At 42.3% G+C, this 17,608-nt stretch overlaps 1 protein-coding gene across 7 annotated transcripts in view; it reads right to left on the bottom strand.

Moving 5' to 3' along the window:
* GLI3 (GLI family zinc finger 3) overlaps positions 1–17,608 on the bottom strand; it is a 279,721-nt gene that overhangs the window by 98,248 nt on the left and 163,865 nt on the right. The window contains exon 1 of one of the 7 annotated variants that reach the window (XM_043588515.1): positions 1,540–6,273. The exons of the other annotated variants lie outside the window; for them this stretch is intronic. Coding sequence (XP_043444450.1) covers positions 1,540–1,655 — 116 coding nt within the window. The 5' untranslated portion in view covers positions 1,656–6,273. Of the gene's footprint in view, positions 1–1,539; positions 6,274–17,608 lie in introns of those variants that run through there. 7 annotated transcript variants of the gene reach the window in all.

The following is a 17,608-nucleotide window of genomic DNA, read 5'->3' as shown; positions in this document are numbered from 1 at the left end:
ATAAAGGTGGTAGGACATGCCTTCAGACAGGAATGCAAATAAGAAAGCTGTCAAGTTATTTAATTGCCCTTAGAGCAACAAACCTGCTAGAATTCACAGGCCAGCCATCCCCAGGATACAAAAAGGAAAATCCTAAATAAGGGTTACCCAGTGAGGGGGCCATCAGGAATTCTGGACACAGGTGAGTCAGACCACCACAGCAGTGGTACCGTGGAAGGGCTCGGGAGCTGGGGGGAACCCATGTGTGACTTCGTATGCAATGACCACCGTCTCTTAGTCCTTATGGGTAAAATGGGAAGGATTCCTACCCTCTGGGGGGTCTTGGCAACTTCATCTAAGGAAAACCTCATGCACTGAGTCTGGTATCTAATAAATGTTCAATGTGTGCATACATACATACATACATACATATTATACTAATTTGTTCTACTCTTAATATACATACGTATGAACAAACATGCATACATACTAGGGATGGCAAATATAGCATACTATGAGATTGTCAAACACTGAAATATTGGAACACTCTTTTCAAAGCGATACCTGTCTGCTTCGTTCCCCAACCCGACAGAGCCCTAGAAGCGCCTCCTTGGATTTCCAAGCAAAATCGTAAAACCACACAAGGTGGTTAAAGCATGAACTCAGTATTTTTTTTTATGTTTATTTATTTTTGAGAGTGAGAGAGACAGAGCACGAGTGGGAGAGGGGCAGAGAACGAGGGTGAAGAGAATCTGAAGCAGGCTCCCAGCTCTGAGCTGTCAGCACAGAGCCCAACAGGGGGTTCGAACTCACAGACTATGAGATCATGACCTGAGTCGAAGTCGGACGCTTAACCGACTAAGCCACCCAAGTGCCCCTGAACTCAGTAATTAAATGCAAGAGCTTTGAAAACACTGGACTTGAATGCAGTCTGTCACTGACTCTGTCACTGAAGGTTAAGTTCCCTTTTACACAACGTGGAACAATAGCTCCCTCCTGGGAGGGGCTCCGTAAATGCTAAAAAAGCCCTGGGCACTCAGTAAATGGTGGTGGTCGCTGATGTTCTTGGTGGTTCTAAGAACCACCCAACAAAACTGGTGTGTGTGACTCTGAACTCAGCAAACAAGTGTCCAAATGGCAAGACTTTTGGACACTCCTTTCCAATTTCCCTGCTATTCCACATTCTTGGCAGCGAGATCATCTGTCAGTTATTTTGTTTTAAACTGTAAAGCAAATCTGAGAGGGCAGGTTGAGGTCTTTAAATGTAACAGGTGGATGTGTTCAATGCTTGTATAGAAGCGCCATTCAAGATTACAACCAGACGGATGGATTCTTGAAGGAGGAGAAGGTGGGAGGTGTGGAGGAGGCACCCACAAAAATCTTCCCTATAAATGACATATATTCTTTCACAAATTATCATAAACTTGACCTGGTAAATATCTGCCAAGCTTACTAAAAGTCTGCACTGGGGATTACAATACCACCAGGAAAAGAAACTACAGCCGTCTCCTTCTTGGTTTATATTTTTAGTAGATACACAGAAACAGAATTGAAGATTACCGTTGTCTTTCTCTGCCTTTATAGCTTTCTGTTCTCTCCCTGTTCTTGGGGCTGTACGTGGCTCGCTCACCGAAGGCGGCAAAAACCACGGAGAGAAAAACCCAAACAACAAACATTCTAGGAAGAACACGGACACTTAGAACCTGCTCCAAGAACAGAGATTCTGCTATTTATGTTGTCGCCAAAGAGTATAGAAGTATGCCTGGGACCCTCCAAACTAAATCATACAAACTGCTGTCTGGGAAGCAGAGGCCCAAACCACAGAGGGTTGTCAGGGCGCAGCTGATGTCCCGTTACCCCTCCACATTGGCTCACGTGAACGAGGCCTGGCGTGCCCACCCAGGGATGACACCCCATATTCCGCTTCCAGTTCTTCCAAGGCCACAAAAACCCAGTGAAGGGCCGTCGTGTGGTTTCCACATTGCCCAACAGGTAGACGAAGTACAGTTTCAGATAAGAAAGAAGGTGGGGATCATTTTGGTGTTCTCCCAAAAAGACAATAAAGCAATATAAAGTTGTGTTTGTGGAGACAACTTGACCTCGGATTAGGTTCTTCACAAGGTCATGAAAATAGACTACGATTAAAAGAATAGTGGATTCTTATTAGAGCATTTTTTAACGGCAATACTATGATAAGCCTAAAAACAAAAACACGTATTGCAGAGGATAACTGGACTTCTTAGTTAGAATGAAATAGCATTATATAATCTAATTTGTTACTGCCTTTTCATCTATTTTATTGGGTTACTGAAATGCCAAGATTAAAATCACAGTATTTAATCACCTGCATTACCCATTATGAGAGCATTAAACCAGGTTTATATGCTGGATTATTACAATGGCTTTCACATCGCTTGGGATACTGGAAACGTACACATACTTCTTCACCTTTGCGTGAAGGTTCCAACTACCAGAAGAATGAAGTGTTGGGGTTTTTTACCTAACAAGTTTACCTTTTGTTTAATTTTGTTCTTTGTATAACCAGTGGATACTCTTCATATTCAAGAAGTGGCCTACCAGAGAACAAAGGGGAGTTATCCCTTATAATGTATTTTTAACCAACTAATTAATTATTCAATAAGCATGATTTTAATAAATCAAACTTTATAATAAAAATTAGCTTTCCATTCAGTGAAGGAAACAAATAACACAAACGTCCGTGGCTAATACGCTAGATGCCCGTCAGAAATTTGCACAATCCTGGACTTCACCTTTTCCTCCATTCAGGGTGAGCTTCCAGATAACCTCCCTCTGTCCCAGGAGCATCGTGTGACCCTGAAGTGTACAGACGGCTGTGTCGATTACTCTCTATTTGCCAGCCTCACCCCTGGAGCCACTGCATCCCAGGAAGGCTGGTCTGTACAGACTCCCTTGATGGGCTGACTTTCCCTCTGGATTCTACTAACGAGATGCACTGGCAAGAGCTGGTGCTAGAGGAAAGAGTCAAGGTATTTATTCCCCTCACTTGCTCTCGCTGGCTGGAGTTTCACTGGTGGCGTTCCAATCCCAGGCCACAACTCCAGAAGTGTAATCCCATCCGAGGCCCTAGCCCCCACTGAATCACTTTTCCCTCCAATCTGCACCTTCAGATTAGGGTTGGCAACTGCTTCCAACTTCTGCTAGTCCTGGAGGCTTTCCTATCACTTTGGGGGCCTTTAAACTTGTCCACCCCTGTGTAAATACCTGCTCCGTTAAACTGCCACAGCCTTGGGGTGTCTGGGTGGCTCAACTGGTTAAGCATCTGACTCTTGGTTTCAGCTCAGGTCGTGATCTCACAGTTCATGGGTTCAAGCCCTGCGTCAGGCTCTGCACTGACAATGTGGAGCCTGCTTGGGGTTCTCTCTCCCCCTTCTCTGCCTCTCTCTCTCTCAAAAATAAACAAATAAACATTAAAAAAAACAGCTGCTACAGCCCTAGCTGATAGCATGGATCTGTTTCAGATCCCAATGCCATCACCTTTAGAGCTAAAGAGTATTTCACAGGAGTGTGTAACTGACTTCAGGCTTTTACAAACTTACCGTGTTGGATTTCAGTTTTTAAAAACTACATGATAACTACATAGATGAATATTTTCAATGATATGTTCATTTGATATACATTTTATGGAAAAGCCACTTACTAAGAATCCATTATGATTTCACCACTTGGAGGAATTTCAGGAAACAAAATACATGATCATTTGGTCCCTGCTTTCAAAGAGTTTATAGCCACATAGGATAAACAGCATATACAGGTGAATGTCTAACCAGCAAGTGCTGAGCGAGTGTTATCTGTTGAGTCAGAAAACACCAACAGGAAGCTTCCAGGATGCATGTTGGTTACAAAATATATGGAACGTGAACTGCACTACAAAATGAAGATATGATTTGAATAGAAGTGGCCTTTGAAGATGAAGGGGAGTATATTGCTTGTTGTACACATTAGTGCTAGGGTGCTGAATATTATCTTATATAAAATTCAAGGGCTATGGTTAAGTTCTTTAACAAATAAAACAGAAATACTTGTTTTAATGGTAAAACATTATTTCAAAGGATTTTCCCAAATGATTTTCTTATTTGTGTTTCCTATTTACGTCTGAGTATAAAAGCAGTTTATATCCATAAATGAAAAAGTTGAGATTATTTCAAATCAGCATTAAAAAAGTTACTCCCTGGGGTGCCTGGGTGGCTCAGTCGGTTAGACAACCAACTTCGGCTGAGGTCATGACTTTTTGGTTCATGGGTTTGAGCCCTGCATTGGGCTCTGTGCTAAGGGTTCAGAACCTGGAGCCTGCTTCAGATTCTCTGTCTCTGTGTCTCTCTGCCCCTCCTTGACTCCCCCACTAGCACTTGTTCCCTCTCTCTCTCCCTTTCAAATATAAATAAACATTAAAAAAAATTTTTTTTAAGTTACTCCCTATGTCCAAGCTATCCAGATCTAACCAAAATCAGTATTTTAACGTATTTAGTACCAGCACTTTTTTCACGTGTTATGTACTTTTTAAATACTCAAATTTTAAATTATACTTTCTCCCTCAATATTAAAAGGTTCCTCTAATATCTTTTACCAGACTGCACATCAACATCATCAATAAGTGCAGTGCAGAGTAAAGCCATCATGAGTCATCAGTACACATCCACAGAGTTGGCTAAAATTAAAAAGAGGGACAGTGGCAAGTGTTGATGAGGATCTGGGGCAACAGGAACTCTCAAACAATGTGCATATATAAGCTGGCACGACATCTTTGGAAAACAGCTGGGTATTACGTACTCGAATAAATGCACACCCTATGGTCCAGCCATTCCTTTCCTTGATACATCCACAACAGTAATGTGTGCACGTGTGCCACAATGTCCTAGACCATTCAGAGCAGCGTTATTCATGTTAAAATCGGAAACATCCAAATATCCATCAACACCAGAATGGTGGGGCGCCTGGCTGGCTCAGTCAGTAGAGCGTGAGACTCTCACTCTTGGGGTTTTGAGTTTGAGCCCCACACTGGTTGTACAGATTACTTAAACAAATAAAATCTTTAGAAAAAAAAAACAGTACAATGGGTAAATAATTCATACAATGAAACAGGGAACGGCTATGAAAAATGACCAACCACAATGTGGAAAACCTCACAATGTTGAATGGAAGAAGCCCGGTTACAAAAAAGGTATAATATACTGTATGAGCCCATTTATATAAAGTTCAATAACAGACAGATCTGAACGCTAGCATTAGGATAGTCAGGCTAATGTTTACCTTTGGGTTTGTGGGCTTCCAGGGTGCTGGTGTTCTATTTCTAGATTTGGCTAGTGGCCAGAGGTTCTTACTTTGTGATAACTCATTACAATTCATTGAGCTATATGTGTATGTTTTATGTTTTATGTTTTTTTAAAAAGGAGACACATATCTCTATGTGCCACAGTGGTTTCAACCATTTCCATTAAATTCAGACAGTCAAATAGATATATATGTATAGTTCTTGAAATTTACGAATTATTGATGCATAAAAAATACCATAAATAATAACATTTACTGCTGTTAAACAGACAATGTAGTTGCACATGAGTGTAAATTCGAAGTAAACCATGGAGGACAGGCTTCTGTATGTTAATTCTGGGGGAGGAAAGGTCCTGCTAATAAGCCAACCAAAGGGAGAGGCCACGTGAATGAATATCCCCAACCCTTGTCAGTCACCTCCTCTGTCAACTGAACCAACGCTATATAGCTCTCACACGGATAATGCAATTGTTTGTGGCTGAATTTGACTTGATTCCTTCCTGAGAAGGCTGCAAAGAATAACTTGACAAAATTTACCTCCCTTCTGTACTGTAAATATAATTCTGTGTTAACAGATTGAGATTTCAAGGTCAGGAAAACAGTCAAAGAATTTTTAAAAGAAAGGCCATTCAGAAGGTACAATACAGGGGAATGTAGGTAATGGTACTATAATGGCACTGTAGGTGCCAGAGGGTGGCCACGCTTGTGGTGAGCACAGCAACGTGTACAGAGTTGTCCACACACGACCACGCGCACCCAAAACTAATGTAATATTGTCTGTCGGCTATACTCAAATAATAATAATAGTAAAATAAATAACAAAGTCCATTCAGGTAACCACAATGTGCAATGTGCTGTTATCAAAAAGAGTTCTTAACAAACACTATTGGTTCAAATAAACCCCTAGAGGTAAATGACCACCTCCCACGGTGTAAGTCTTCTTTCTGCCCCAACTCTTGGATAGAAGAAGCCTGATCGATGCGTGTCTGTAACACGTCACAAACGAGGGCAGAAGACAGAGAACCAGTGGGGAAGGCAGGATCCTCGACCCAAGTGGCAGCTGATCAAACAGTTTCTAAATAACCTGTCATTGGTTTTGAATATTTCAGTTCCATGAAAGCATATATATATTTTTTTAGCAGCCTCTTTTGTTATCCTAATGGACCCCAAATACTCCATATGACAGTATGCTTCTTTTTCCGATGTGTAATAAATATATGAGAAATCATCTTCCTTACCTTCAGTCACTACCTAATCACTGTATAGTTTGTGAGAAAAACAGAACCATTAAAAAAAATTAACAGTATGCAGTTTTTAGAATTATTAATAGAATATATAATTACATATCTTAATATATAACTTATGTGTTATTTATGAACAGATTAAAAAATAGAACTATAATGTATTAATAATAGTTAACGTATTTATAATGTACTGTAAATGTAAATATAAGGACTAATTATTAGAAGAACTAATATGATGCCTTGTCACAAAGTCTACAGAGATACCACTTTGACAAGGAAACCACTCTGACTCCCTAGTGCAGAAGTTCAGACGTCCGGCTGTGATTCTTTTGCTAACTTGATGCCTGGCAGATGGAGGGGCATAGAGCTGTTCTCAGTGGTAAGATTCTGGAACACTGAACGGGGCCCTGTTTTCTAGAGAGCTTCCCATCCAGTTTGTGGTAACACAGCAAATGAACCCTGTCCTTTTCTCCTTTCCTCCTCTAAGACAACAAGCTGTCCTTTGGAATAGTTATCTTCGCCTGTGAACGCTCTCTCTTTCCCCCTGGGCAGGCCACGGGGGAGGCCAATCCCGCCAGGCCCACAGGGCCTCCGGACTCACTCCCCTCCGTTTCTCCCTGTGGAGGGTAGTTCTCACACAGGTCAACGTTATAAGCCCTGAGACAGATTTGGTGCTGAGTGACCAGATCTTTAATTTTTTTTTTTTCTTTAACGTTTATTTGAGAGACAGAGAGAGACAGAGCATGAGTGAGAGAGGGGCAGCAGAGAGAGGAGGCCCAAAATCCAAAGCAGGCTCCAGGTTCTGGGCTGTCAGCACAGAGCCCAACGCGGGGCCTGAATCCACAAATTGTGGGATCATGACCTGAGCCAAAGTCGGCGCTCAACCAACTGAGCCACCCAGGTGGCCTCTGAGTGACCAGATCTTTAGAAGTCTGCTCTGCTGCAAGCTCTTTAGGCCAGGATGGAAATGAAGCAGTGTTGTACTGTTTAAGTGTTAACGAGAAAGAAGGCATAAGGCATTCAGCCTGGCACCTGTCCCATGGTAAGTTCTCAGCAAACACTGGCCCCTACAACCAACACCCTCCTTGCCGCTGCTATTTTCTAGAGCTCTGGGTTGGTTAAGGCCAAAGTCACCCAGCTTTCATGGGCTCCTTGTTCAGTGACTTCCCAGGACCCCCCAGGGATGGAGCTGTTCTGCAGCCAGGATGAGTCAGCTATTTGACACCCTTAGGAGCACCCCACCTGGCCTCACCTCACACAGCAGATAAATGAGCGACTTGACTTGACCTTAGTAAAGCGAACAGCATTTTTTTCCTCCCAAAGTAAATTCAAGGGCATGGTTATTCTTGGTTTTATTTCAAAAATTCATTGCCATGAGAGAAGAAAAAATGGGGGGGGGAGGGGAGTTTTGACAAAAACTTCGAAGTCTGATTTCTCTGACATTCCTGCCAACTTTCCATTCATTCTAACAGACCTTATTTTTTTGGAATTTAATGAATTACGAATTCTATCCAAAAGCAGCACTCCAAGTGGCAGGGCAGTGTTCTTTTCCAAAAAGAAAACGCACAGCAAAACAGAAAGATACGGGAACACAATAGTGTGGGGTGACTTGGCACAGACCTAAGCCCCGTGAGCTAACTAAGAGTATCTAGAAAAACCCTGGGCAATGTGACATTTGTTCGTCCAGGTGTTAGGCTTTCTGATCATGTAGAGTTCTATCAACCATGACGTCCTTCATTGGGGGAACTTTTGGATCTGAACCATGATACCCACCAGGTGCAAAGAAAAAGGACCATAAAGTTCATACAAGAGATTCGATTAGAACTGCCGGATTCCTGAGTGGCTCAGTCGGTTAAGCGTCCAAACTTTAGCTCAGGTCATGATCTCACAGTTCATGAGTTCAAGCCCCCATCAGGCTCTGTGCTGACAGCTAGCTCCAAGCCCGGAGCCTGCTTCCTCTCTCTCTGCCCCTCCCCTGCTCACACTCTGTCTCAAAAACAAAACAAAACAAAACAAAACAAAACAAAACAAAACAAAACAAAAAAACTGCTGGATTTAGAGGTCCCTGGTGCCTAGTCAGTTAAGTGTCCAACTCTTGATTTAAGCTCAGGTCATGATCTCATGGTTCATGGGATTGAGCCTCATGTGGGGCTCTGTGCTGATAGTACAGAGCCTACTTGAGATTCTTTCTCCTTCTCTCTGCCCCTTCCCAACTCATGCTCTCTCTCACTCACTCTCACTCTCTCTCAAAATAAATAAACTTAAAAAAAAAAACTGCTGGAGTTAACCAACTCAACACACAAGTCTGTGTGAATTTACCTGGAAATTTCAACAATTTAAGGTAAAGAGATATTTTAAAAATCTTGAGAGCCCCCACGCCAGGATCTGTTATTTCACTGAGAGATCACTTAGTAGGAGGCTTCAGATATTGGGTGCAAATAATTAATTAGAAACAGGAAGTTAGGTTCCAACAGTAAATCCTTGCTTCACGTTGAACCCTTATGCAGGTGGTATGGGGAATATTCATGCCAAAGACAAGGGTGCATCTGGAATTCTGGGCCCAGATGAGTATGAGTCTTCTGTGTTAATTTCTATTTTGAGAGGTTATTTCAAGAATCAGCCAGAGTATCCTTTCTCAGCAGCAATCTGGCATGCCGAGCATAGGTCTGTTTTCCACCAGCCAGTGTCGACTTTCTCTATACTCCATCACTATGACAATCCTCATAATAATTATTATTACTATTAACTACTGACTAGGTTGTTTTCAGGGTTGTCTCTTATGATCCTTGGCAAAATATATCTGACTCACGCTTTCTCTCCTTCTTTAAGTTATCCTTATTTTAAGGGATAATAAGGAAGTTCATCAAGGAACTATTATTAATTACCTAAATGGCTCTCCTCCAGAATAAAATCCCCAAGATTCGCTAGGTGCCTCCGGCCTAGTAAAGGTAAAATAGGTGGGCCCGTTTGATTTGGCAGGTTATTTAGATTTCACTGGCTATAGACCTCTAGGACTCTACTATGTGCTAAGACTTTAACCTATCAACATTCCAGAATTTTCACCCTTGGGAAGGTATCAGACTTTTCAAAAATAAATTAAATACGGCACCAGAGTATATCTAATGTACTAGGGAATAATTTGTCTATATTACTCAACAGAAAGGAAGCATTAGCTTCCACGTAAGGGGATGAGAATTTCCGTAGGGTCCTGACTATCCTGGCTTCAGAAAACTTTGCCCTGGGCACAGGGAGGAACATCCCTGTGGAAAAGCGACAAGGAGCCTGGCCACTGGAAAAGGACCCACCAGGTGTACTAACTACTATCCCCTTCTCCACGGCGAAAGCCAGTATTCTGATGCCACAGCAGGGGCAGATTTAAGCACATGGATGTGTCTAAATGGTGTGCTGGAATTCCTGGCTTGATCTTATGACCCTTAGAGAATGTGTGCCTAGGACCACACACTTACTGCAAATGGCTCTTTGGGCTTTACGCGGCTCATTTGTAAAATGTGAGTCTTTGGCAGACAGGATTTCCATTCGACCCACCAGGCTTAAAGTCTCTCTGGTCCTGAAATCGCATAATTTTTCTATGGTTCAAATCTTTCGTCCCTGTCTGCCACTGATGAGCTCCGACACCTCATGTGATGAAGTCTGTTACTTAAACAAAGTTTGGTTGAAAATTTAGGGACTCTTTTCTTGAGTGTCCTACAAATGGGATCTCACTTCCTTTCCTTTCTCTCTTGAATGGCATTTTCCATCAGCACAGCGACTAATGTCCCCCCTGGGCCACTCTGGACTTCGACTTTGATATTATTCCCAGGAGAAATGAAAGGGTCTGGTTTTATGCTGATTGGATTTGGATGGTGATTGATTAGAAAAAAGTGGGACCACGTAGCCACGCCAAAGGCTCAGTACTGAGCCACGGCTTAAACACTAAAGGAGCTTTTTACCAGTGAGTTCACAGCTATTAGATATTTTTATATTAACAACACTTTTCCCATCCAGGTTTGTGCATTTTATCTTTATTCTTTCAAATCCTGAAATTGCCTGGATAAGAGGGACGGTTTATATATTATACACACACAGACACACACACACACAGACACACAGACACACACACATTTCTAAGAGCAGCCTGAACTTTTAGGGGAAATTGAAGAGGCTTTGTGTCAAGTACAGCTAAATCCAGCCTTTCCATATCAAACCTCTGCTAGAAAATTACTGTGCAGATGATAAGGCAGAAAGATATAATAAAAAGTGACTCTACTCAATTTACACTGCAATATTGGTATGACTGAATATTTTTCATTCAGGTGCCTGATAAAATCGCTAAACTGTATTGCAGATAAATAAAGGAGGCTTCTGTCAAGAATAAACACCATTAATCATGAAGTCTTACCCTCCGAGAGCCTGTGCTATGCATCTGCACAAATATGCCAACACAACCTGCACACAACACATGCTTCCCTCCTCTACAGTGTTCCAGGCTGAAGCCGTCCTCCCCTTCATCCTGGAGGGTTTAGGCAGCAACAGCATTTCCCAAACATTGTCTACACTTTAGGTTTACATTCCTGCAACTAGGCGCATTATTATAACACTTGGGAAAAACTGGCTGTGCTCTTGGGGTAAAAAAACTTGACAATGAAAGAATTTTTTTTTTTTTTTTTTGCTGATTACATACCTACAGACACAATATATATGTGTTACATATGCTATATACTGTATCCCATCAAAGCCAAGATGCCATTGAGCTAAAGATGCAGCATTATGTTAGGTACCACTCAGAATGACAATACTTATCACTTTCAATTCTTGCTTTATACTTACCAAAAGAGGTCTTTTAGACTTACTCACACATAGATTTTATCATGGATCACTCCAGTACTTGCACAAAAAGGGAAATATAAGGAAAAATAATTTTGTTATGGATACCTGAAACTTCCTCACCGCTACCACGTCACCAACAGTGATCATGAAACGCTACAGATTATAAGTCACGTTCCAATTTCAGAGACGGGGACAGGTGGAAAAAGGACGCACCACTTAGACTAGACTCAAATACGGTAATATGATGGATACGTATTACGTAATTCTGCCATTTGTCAAATACCTGTGACCCAACAGATGCAGGTGTTAAGTGCTATCTATATGCTCCTTCACTGAGTTCTTGATGGAAAATGGGATTGGATAATGAAATTGGGCTTCCATAGGGCAAATACCTAAATACCTAAATACCTAAGCTGGATTCAAACCCAGTCTATGATTTTCAACACAAAGGAAAACTACCCCAAACCAAACACAAATATGGGCATATATGTTTCCATACACCTATATTTTAACATGATTAAGGCTCTTTATTTTTTTTTAATGTTCTCTTTATTTTTGAGAGACAGAGACAGACTGACAGAGGAGGAGCAGGGGAAGGGCAGAGAGAGAGGGAGACACAGAATTGGAAGCAGGCTCCAGGCTCTGGGCTGTCAGCACAGAGCCCGACGCGGGGCTCGAACTCACAGACCGCGAGATCGTGACCTAAGCCAAAGTTGGATGCTCAGCCGACTGAGCCACCCAGGTGCCCCAACATTATTAAGGCTCTTAATAGAACAGATGGTATGGCTTTCCAGTTACCTTTTTACTCCAAAGGCAACCTGTTTGAATGATATTTAAATGGCTCTCTGTGCTGGCAGCAGAGGGATGTGCAAAGCGTCACTTGGAGAGCATGAGGAAGAATGAGGGAGACATGCTCTGGGTGTGGGCAAGACTCTCCCCGCAGACCTTCACAGAAGGAAAGAGGGGCAGGAGACAAAAATGACATGAGGGCCACAATATTTTCATATTCTATTCCTATTCTAAGTGCCCCGCACAAAGGGGAACAATGAACAAATCAAAACTTGCCCATAACGGTGGGATGTTAAGGATCTTACAGATCATTTACTCCAACTACTCTATTTCATAGATAAAACCAAGGAGGCTCAGTGAGGTCAGGGACAGTGTTCAAGGATCCGGTTAATTTGTGACAGAGCAGAGAACGGAACTTAACTGAGGGCCACATTTATTTTGGAAAATAACGTAGAAACTGGTTTTAAGAAGATGATCATCACAAGCCATATGCCAGCAGAGTTATAGTTGAATTTTCTGAAATCACACTTTGAAACCCAAGAAAAAAGTATTATCATGGGCTAAGATAACCAACCTTATACTGGGGTGTGCTCAGAGATGATTACTGAGCAAAACTGTAATCTGGTACAGGAAGTGTCATGGCAGCTGTGTTTCAGCTCATTGGGGGATCTGTTTTCAGACCCCATTCCAACAAGAAAGCGCCTGTCTAGCCAAAAGAGGTTTAACTGCCATCTTCCAGACAAATCCTCCCTGGGTGACGAACTGTGATCCCGCAGAGTGAATGCATTTATTTGCCAAAGAGAAGACTGGCGAGGGCCCCTCCACAGAAAGTCTGTGCCCCACAGTTTATGGCCATTCCAGGGCTCACAAAGATCAGGCACCAGGAGCCCAGTTCAAACCAGGCCCAGCAAAAAAGGGGAGGACCCCAAGGAATCAGGGCCATGCCCTGGCTGTACTGTTTGGGGCCTCCCCCAGGTCATGAAGGAAGAGCTTCTATGTATAAATAGGTATTTATACTGAGTACAATTCTCATCACAGATTATGTGATCAATCACTTTGAGCAAATTCCTGGGTCCTCATTTGGGAAGTTCCAAGTCAAAACTACTTGCAGGCACTCAATCAAGAAATGCAGGTTCCCAGGAAGGTACCACATACCCCACCTGCTTATTAGAGTCTAGACGCTCAGGTATAAAAGGATGGGTTCTTCCAGAACCCATGTTCACCCAGAAAGTGAACAGATCTCTGACAGAACTTTGTTATTAAGACAGCTGGATTTTTTTTCAGCGGTAGCACAGTGTTTTACCAATACCTGTAATGAAGGTAGACCTCATTACCCAAATATTTAATCTTTATTAACAGAGGTTTAAAAAGCATTAATTCATAAGCCTGGTAATTGCTCATCTCTGTCTCAGTCATTAACCATACTTCAGAAAATAACATATATGCACAAGAAAATATCATGGCTAGGATTAAGGTATCTGAATAATTTTTATGACCGTTGCTCATTATTTCTAAACACACAGAAATGCATTTTATGCAAATGAATATGAAATTCCTTCAAAATGCAGATTCAACTTAAATGGAGCTAATGGGCTCCCCCCAACCCCCTCCCCCCACTCCCTGCCCAGGATGATTTATGTTACTGAACTGGGCATGGGTGTCATACCCTGAACTGCCTGAACCACCCTCCTCCAACAGGCTTATTCACATGGAAAGGAAACCAAATGACTAGGATCACCCTTCAGCAACTTTAAAGCTCATGATGCTTCAACAGCAGCTGTGTTGCGAAACTGGAATGGAGTGCCACCCTCTCACTAATGAGGCTACCAAGTGTCTTTAGGTCTCCATGTTAGAGGCACTTAGTAAGCACCCTGCTTGGCAGGGGCCCACGGCAGGTCGAAGCGATGGACTAATCACACAGGCTGGAATCAAATGGGCTGGAAGAATCTGGAGACTTGTGGCCCGGAGGAATGTAATTCATGCAGAAAAGCGTTGTCAGAGCAAGGCCAGGGAACCTCGTGGGAAGAAAGCAAAATAAACAGTTCAACAAAGAAAACAAAGAAGGGCCAATAGCCTTTTCTAAAGCTTGAGTACACTGAGCCTTCAGTGGGGCCCTGGGACAAAGGCCTCATCAAAGAACGCCCTTGCAAAGCAAACAGACCAAGAAGGATGTTTCTTTCTGATACACTTGGGGGGGAAGGGGTAGACTCCACTTTTCATTCCTTGCAATTCAGTGTTCACATACCTCCCTCCTCCCAACAAACAGAGAAACAGCATACAACAATAACCAAAATAACTGCAAAGTCCTATGTCTGCCTGGGTCAAAAGATGGGGCAAGGCGGGAAGGTTAACCCAGATTACGTAGGGCATAATGTATCTTCTGACTGTTCTTCAGATCACAGGAAGCCCTTGGCAAGTGCACCAACTGCCCAGGTCAGACCCACACAGCCTGCAAGCCACATTCTAGAGAATAGGGCCAGACCCACGAAATGCTCAAGGACTCCGTGTAGAAAATCCTCTCATGCAAATAGCATATGACATTCGTGCAAATAGCATATGACATTCACAGGGAGGGTAACTATCCGACTTGGAGAGAAGCCCTCCGTGGGCTTAGCACTGTCTTTTACAGGAAGTTGGACCCCTTTTTTCAGCCCCCACACCCACAATTCCCGATTTCCAGTGGAACGTTGACTTAGATCATCCGTCTCTGAATACACGTAACTACATGTATCACTGTGTCCTGAAATCCAAAGACTGAGGTGACCCGATTTTGGTCATTAAAACAAGATTAAAATACTTTAGACTGACCTTCTTGTCCCCTCTTGACTACTTCCATTAAGAAGGAAGATCATGTGTACTAATCCCAAGGACAAACTGAAATTACCACACAGAAAATGGATAGAAGTGAGCTCTGTGTGGATGCATAGAATACATAATATATGTAGTCAAATAATGAAGATACAGAGAATACTTACTTTAAATTTTAAAAATCCAATAAACATATTAGGTACATAAATAATATATTCCAATATACAGCTGACCTTGAACAAAATACAGGTTTGAAACATGCAGATTCACTTACCTACAGATTTTTTTCAATAAAACAGCATATTACAGTCAATGTGTTTTCTCTTTTGTGATTTTCTTAACATTTTCTTTTCTCTAGCTTACTTTATTGTAAGAATACAGTATATAACACATACAACATAAAAAATATGTACTAAAGAACTGTTGCCGTTACTGTTAAGGCTTCTGGTCGACAGCAGGCCGGTTAGCAATTAGGGTTTTCAGGGAGTCAACAGTTATACCCAGCTTTTCAACTGCATTGGGGGGTTGGTGCCCCTAATCCCCACATTGTTCAAAGGTCAACCGTAGTTCTAACATTAATCTGTTATATCCCAGGCAAATATGATGTAAGAAACCTTTTAAAAATCAGACTCCCTCTCAGAGCTCTGATAGTCTTTGTAACTGATTGACAATTTTGAATTTGTTTCTGAAAACTTTTACTGGTGTGCACCACTTATGTGGCAAACGTGTAGGCTAGGAATATGGGAATTTTGTTCTAAGGGGGAGCCAGAGAGTACTTTGAATAGAGGCAAGAAGCATTTTAATAAGCCCTGAATGCTTTCTTTGGACTCTGTCTTAAAATGTAAATCATATTCAAGCAACATGGTTTGGTGATTTGTTTTGCAAATGAGGCAGATCATTTAACTGCTAGTGCCTCTCTCTCCTGCTCCCTCCCTCCCACCCCCCGCCCACCCTGGCCCCATGTAATAGAGATGCTGTTCATTTCTGATGAACTTGGCGATATTTGGGTACTATTTGAATGTCCTGAGAAGAAGAGTATTGGTGGTTCCCTGGCTAGACCCTAACTCATTCCCAGGCAGCGGGAGACGCACATTAGTCCTGTAAGGCCCTGGGGATCACTTAACCTGCAAGGACTTAAGGTAACTCCTTCAGGCAGAGCTCTGACTACCAGGGGGTGACGGGGCCTGGGGAGGATGGGGCTCCTTAGGAACTATTCACAGGTATAACTACTGCCCAGTGCCACAGGGCTCTCAGAGGTGAATCTATAAAACCCCCTTTAACTGTGATTCTATACAATAATGCATTTTGGTATTAGTTTAGATTTTCAGATTGAGGCTAAACTTCCAATTCCCTTAGAGCAGTCCCAATGGAGAACTTTTTAATGAATTTGTGATCTCTCTGAGGCTGTATAATTAAGTTTTAAATATCTATAACTTATAAACATGTGAAATGCTGCATAAACCAGAATATTAAGTGACTGGATTTTAGAATATCTGTGGTGTTAGATTACAGACCTTTATTTTTTTTTCTTTACTGGAAATGCACTCTCATGCCCTAAAGGCAGTATCTGCCACTTCTTAGCTATTCCTGCACATTCTTTTCTTCGTGTGTGTGTGTGTGTGTGTGTGTGTGTGTGTGTGTGGAGGGAGACAGAGACAGAAAGGAGGGGAGAGGCAGCAGCAAAGGGTAGAGATCTAGCATTGCACTTGATGTATTTCCATACCAGAGTTTCAAAAACCATGCGAGCTGGGTTAGCTCAGGAAGCAAACATGGGACCAATAAACCATGGGACCAAGGTGTGGATTTTTACCCAACTGCAATGTAATGATACCCATTACTATTCTGATATGTCTTTAACAAAGATTACACCAAAACTACAAATGGTCAGGATTTTTTTTTTCAATGTTCTTTTCAATACAGTTATCTAATGAATGTTCTGCCAAAACACCCCCCTAACTTTAGGGCTCAGAGAATGTGTTTCAAAACTGACCTTTTCCCCGATGCTTCCTTTCCGTATGCCCAGGTCCGTGGCATCACCAAAGATGCAAAGATCTTGCTCATGTGTTACTTGAGATTCAGAAAGTTAGCAAGGGCAGGTTTCTAGAAACAAATCTGCGACCATTTTATTTTCTGACATATGAATATGGTTGGGGGCAGGGATAGGGATGCGAGAGTAACAAAAAAGAAATGAGTGACAGGCAGTCCTGTGTCATAGGCCTTTGTTCTCCTGGGGAAAGGTCTGAAATGAACTCAGCCTGCTGTGCCGCTATAGGAAATGGCATGTCTTTGTTTAGGTGGAAAAATCGGGTTCTGTTACCTAAGTGAAGGAGAGAGGGCCACGGCAGGCAGGGCGGCTTTGGTCCGGGTGGTATTCATCACAGGGAACTCACCTGAAAGGGTCTTCCCTTTGGGACAAACCCCGTTCAAGTTCCATTTTCTCAAACGCATATTTTGAAAAATAAATACAACCATGGCAGTAAATTTCTGTTTTCTTTGAAGCCAGGCTTAACATGAGTGGAAGCATTGTACTCAAAGAAAAAAGTCTGTTACAGTCCAGTAGCCCCCAGGCCCCCTGCAACAGGTTTGACAGCAGGCTCTATAGAGCCGGCGGCTTCCGGTTCAGTGACCGTGAATACCTCCAGTCAATATCT

The sequence above is a fragment of the Prionailurus bengalensis genome, chromosome A2 (genome assembly GCF_016509475.1).
Source record: "Prionailurus bengalensis isolate Pbe53 chromosome A2, Fcat_Pben_1.1_paternal_pri, whole genome shotgun sequence".
Lineage (NCBI taxonomy): Eukaryota > Metazoa > Chordata > Mammalia > Carnivora > Felidae > Prionailurus > Prionailurus bengalensis.
Note: the sequence above shows the minus strand (reverse complement) of the source record. Positions and strands in the feature narration are given on the sequence as shown.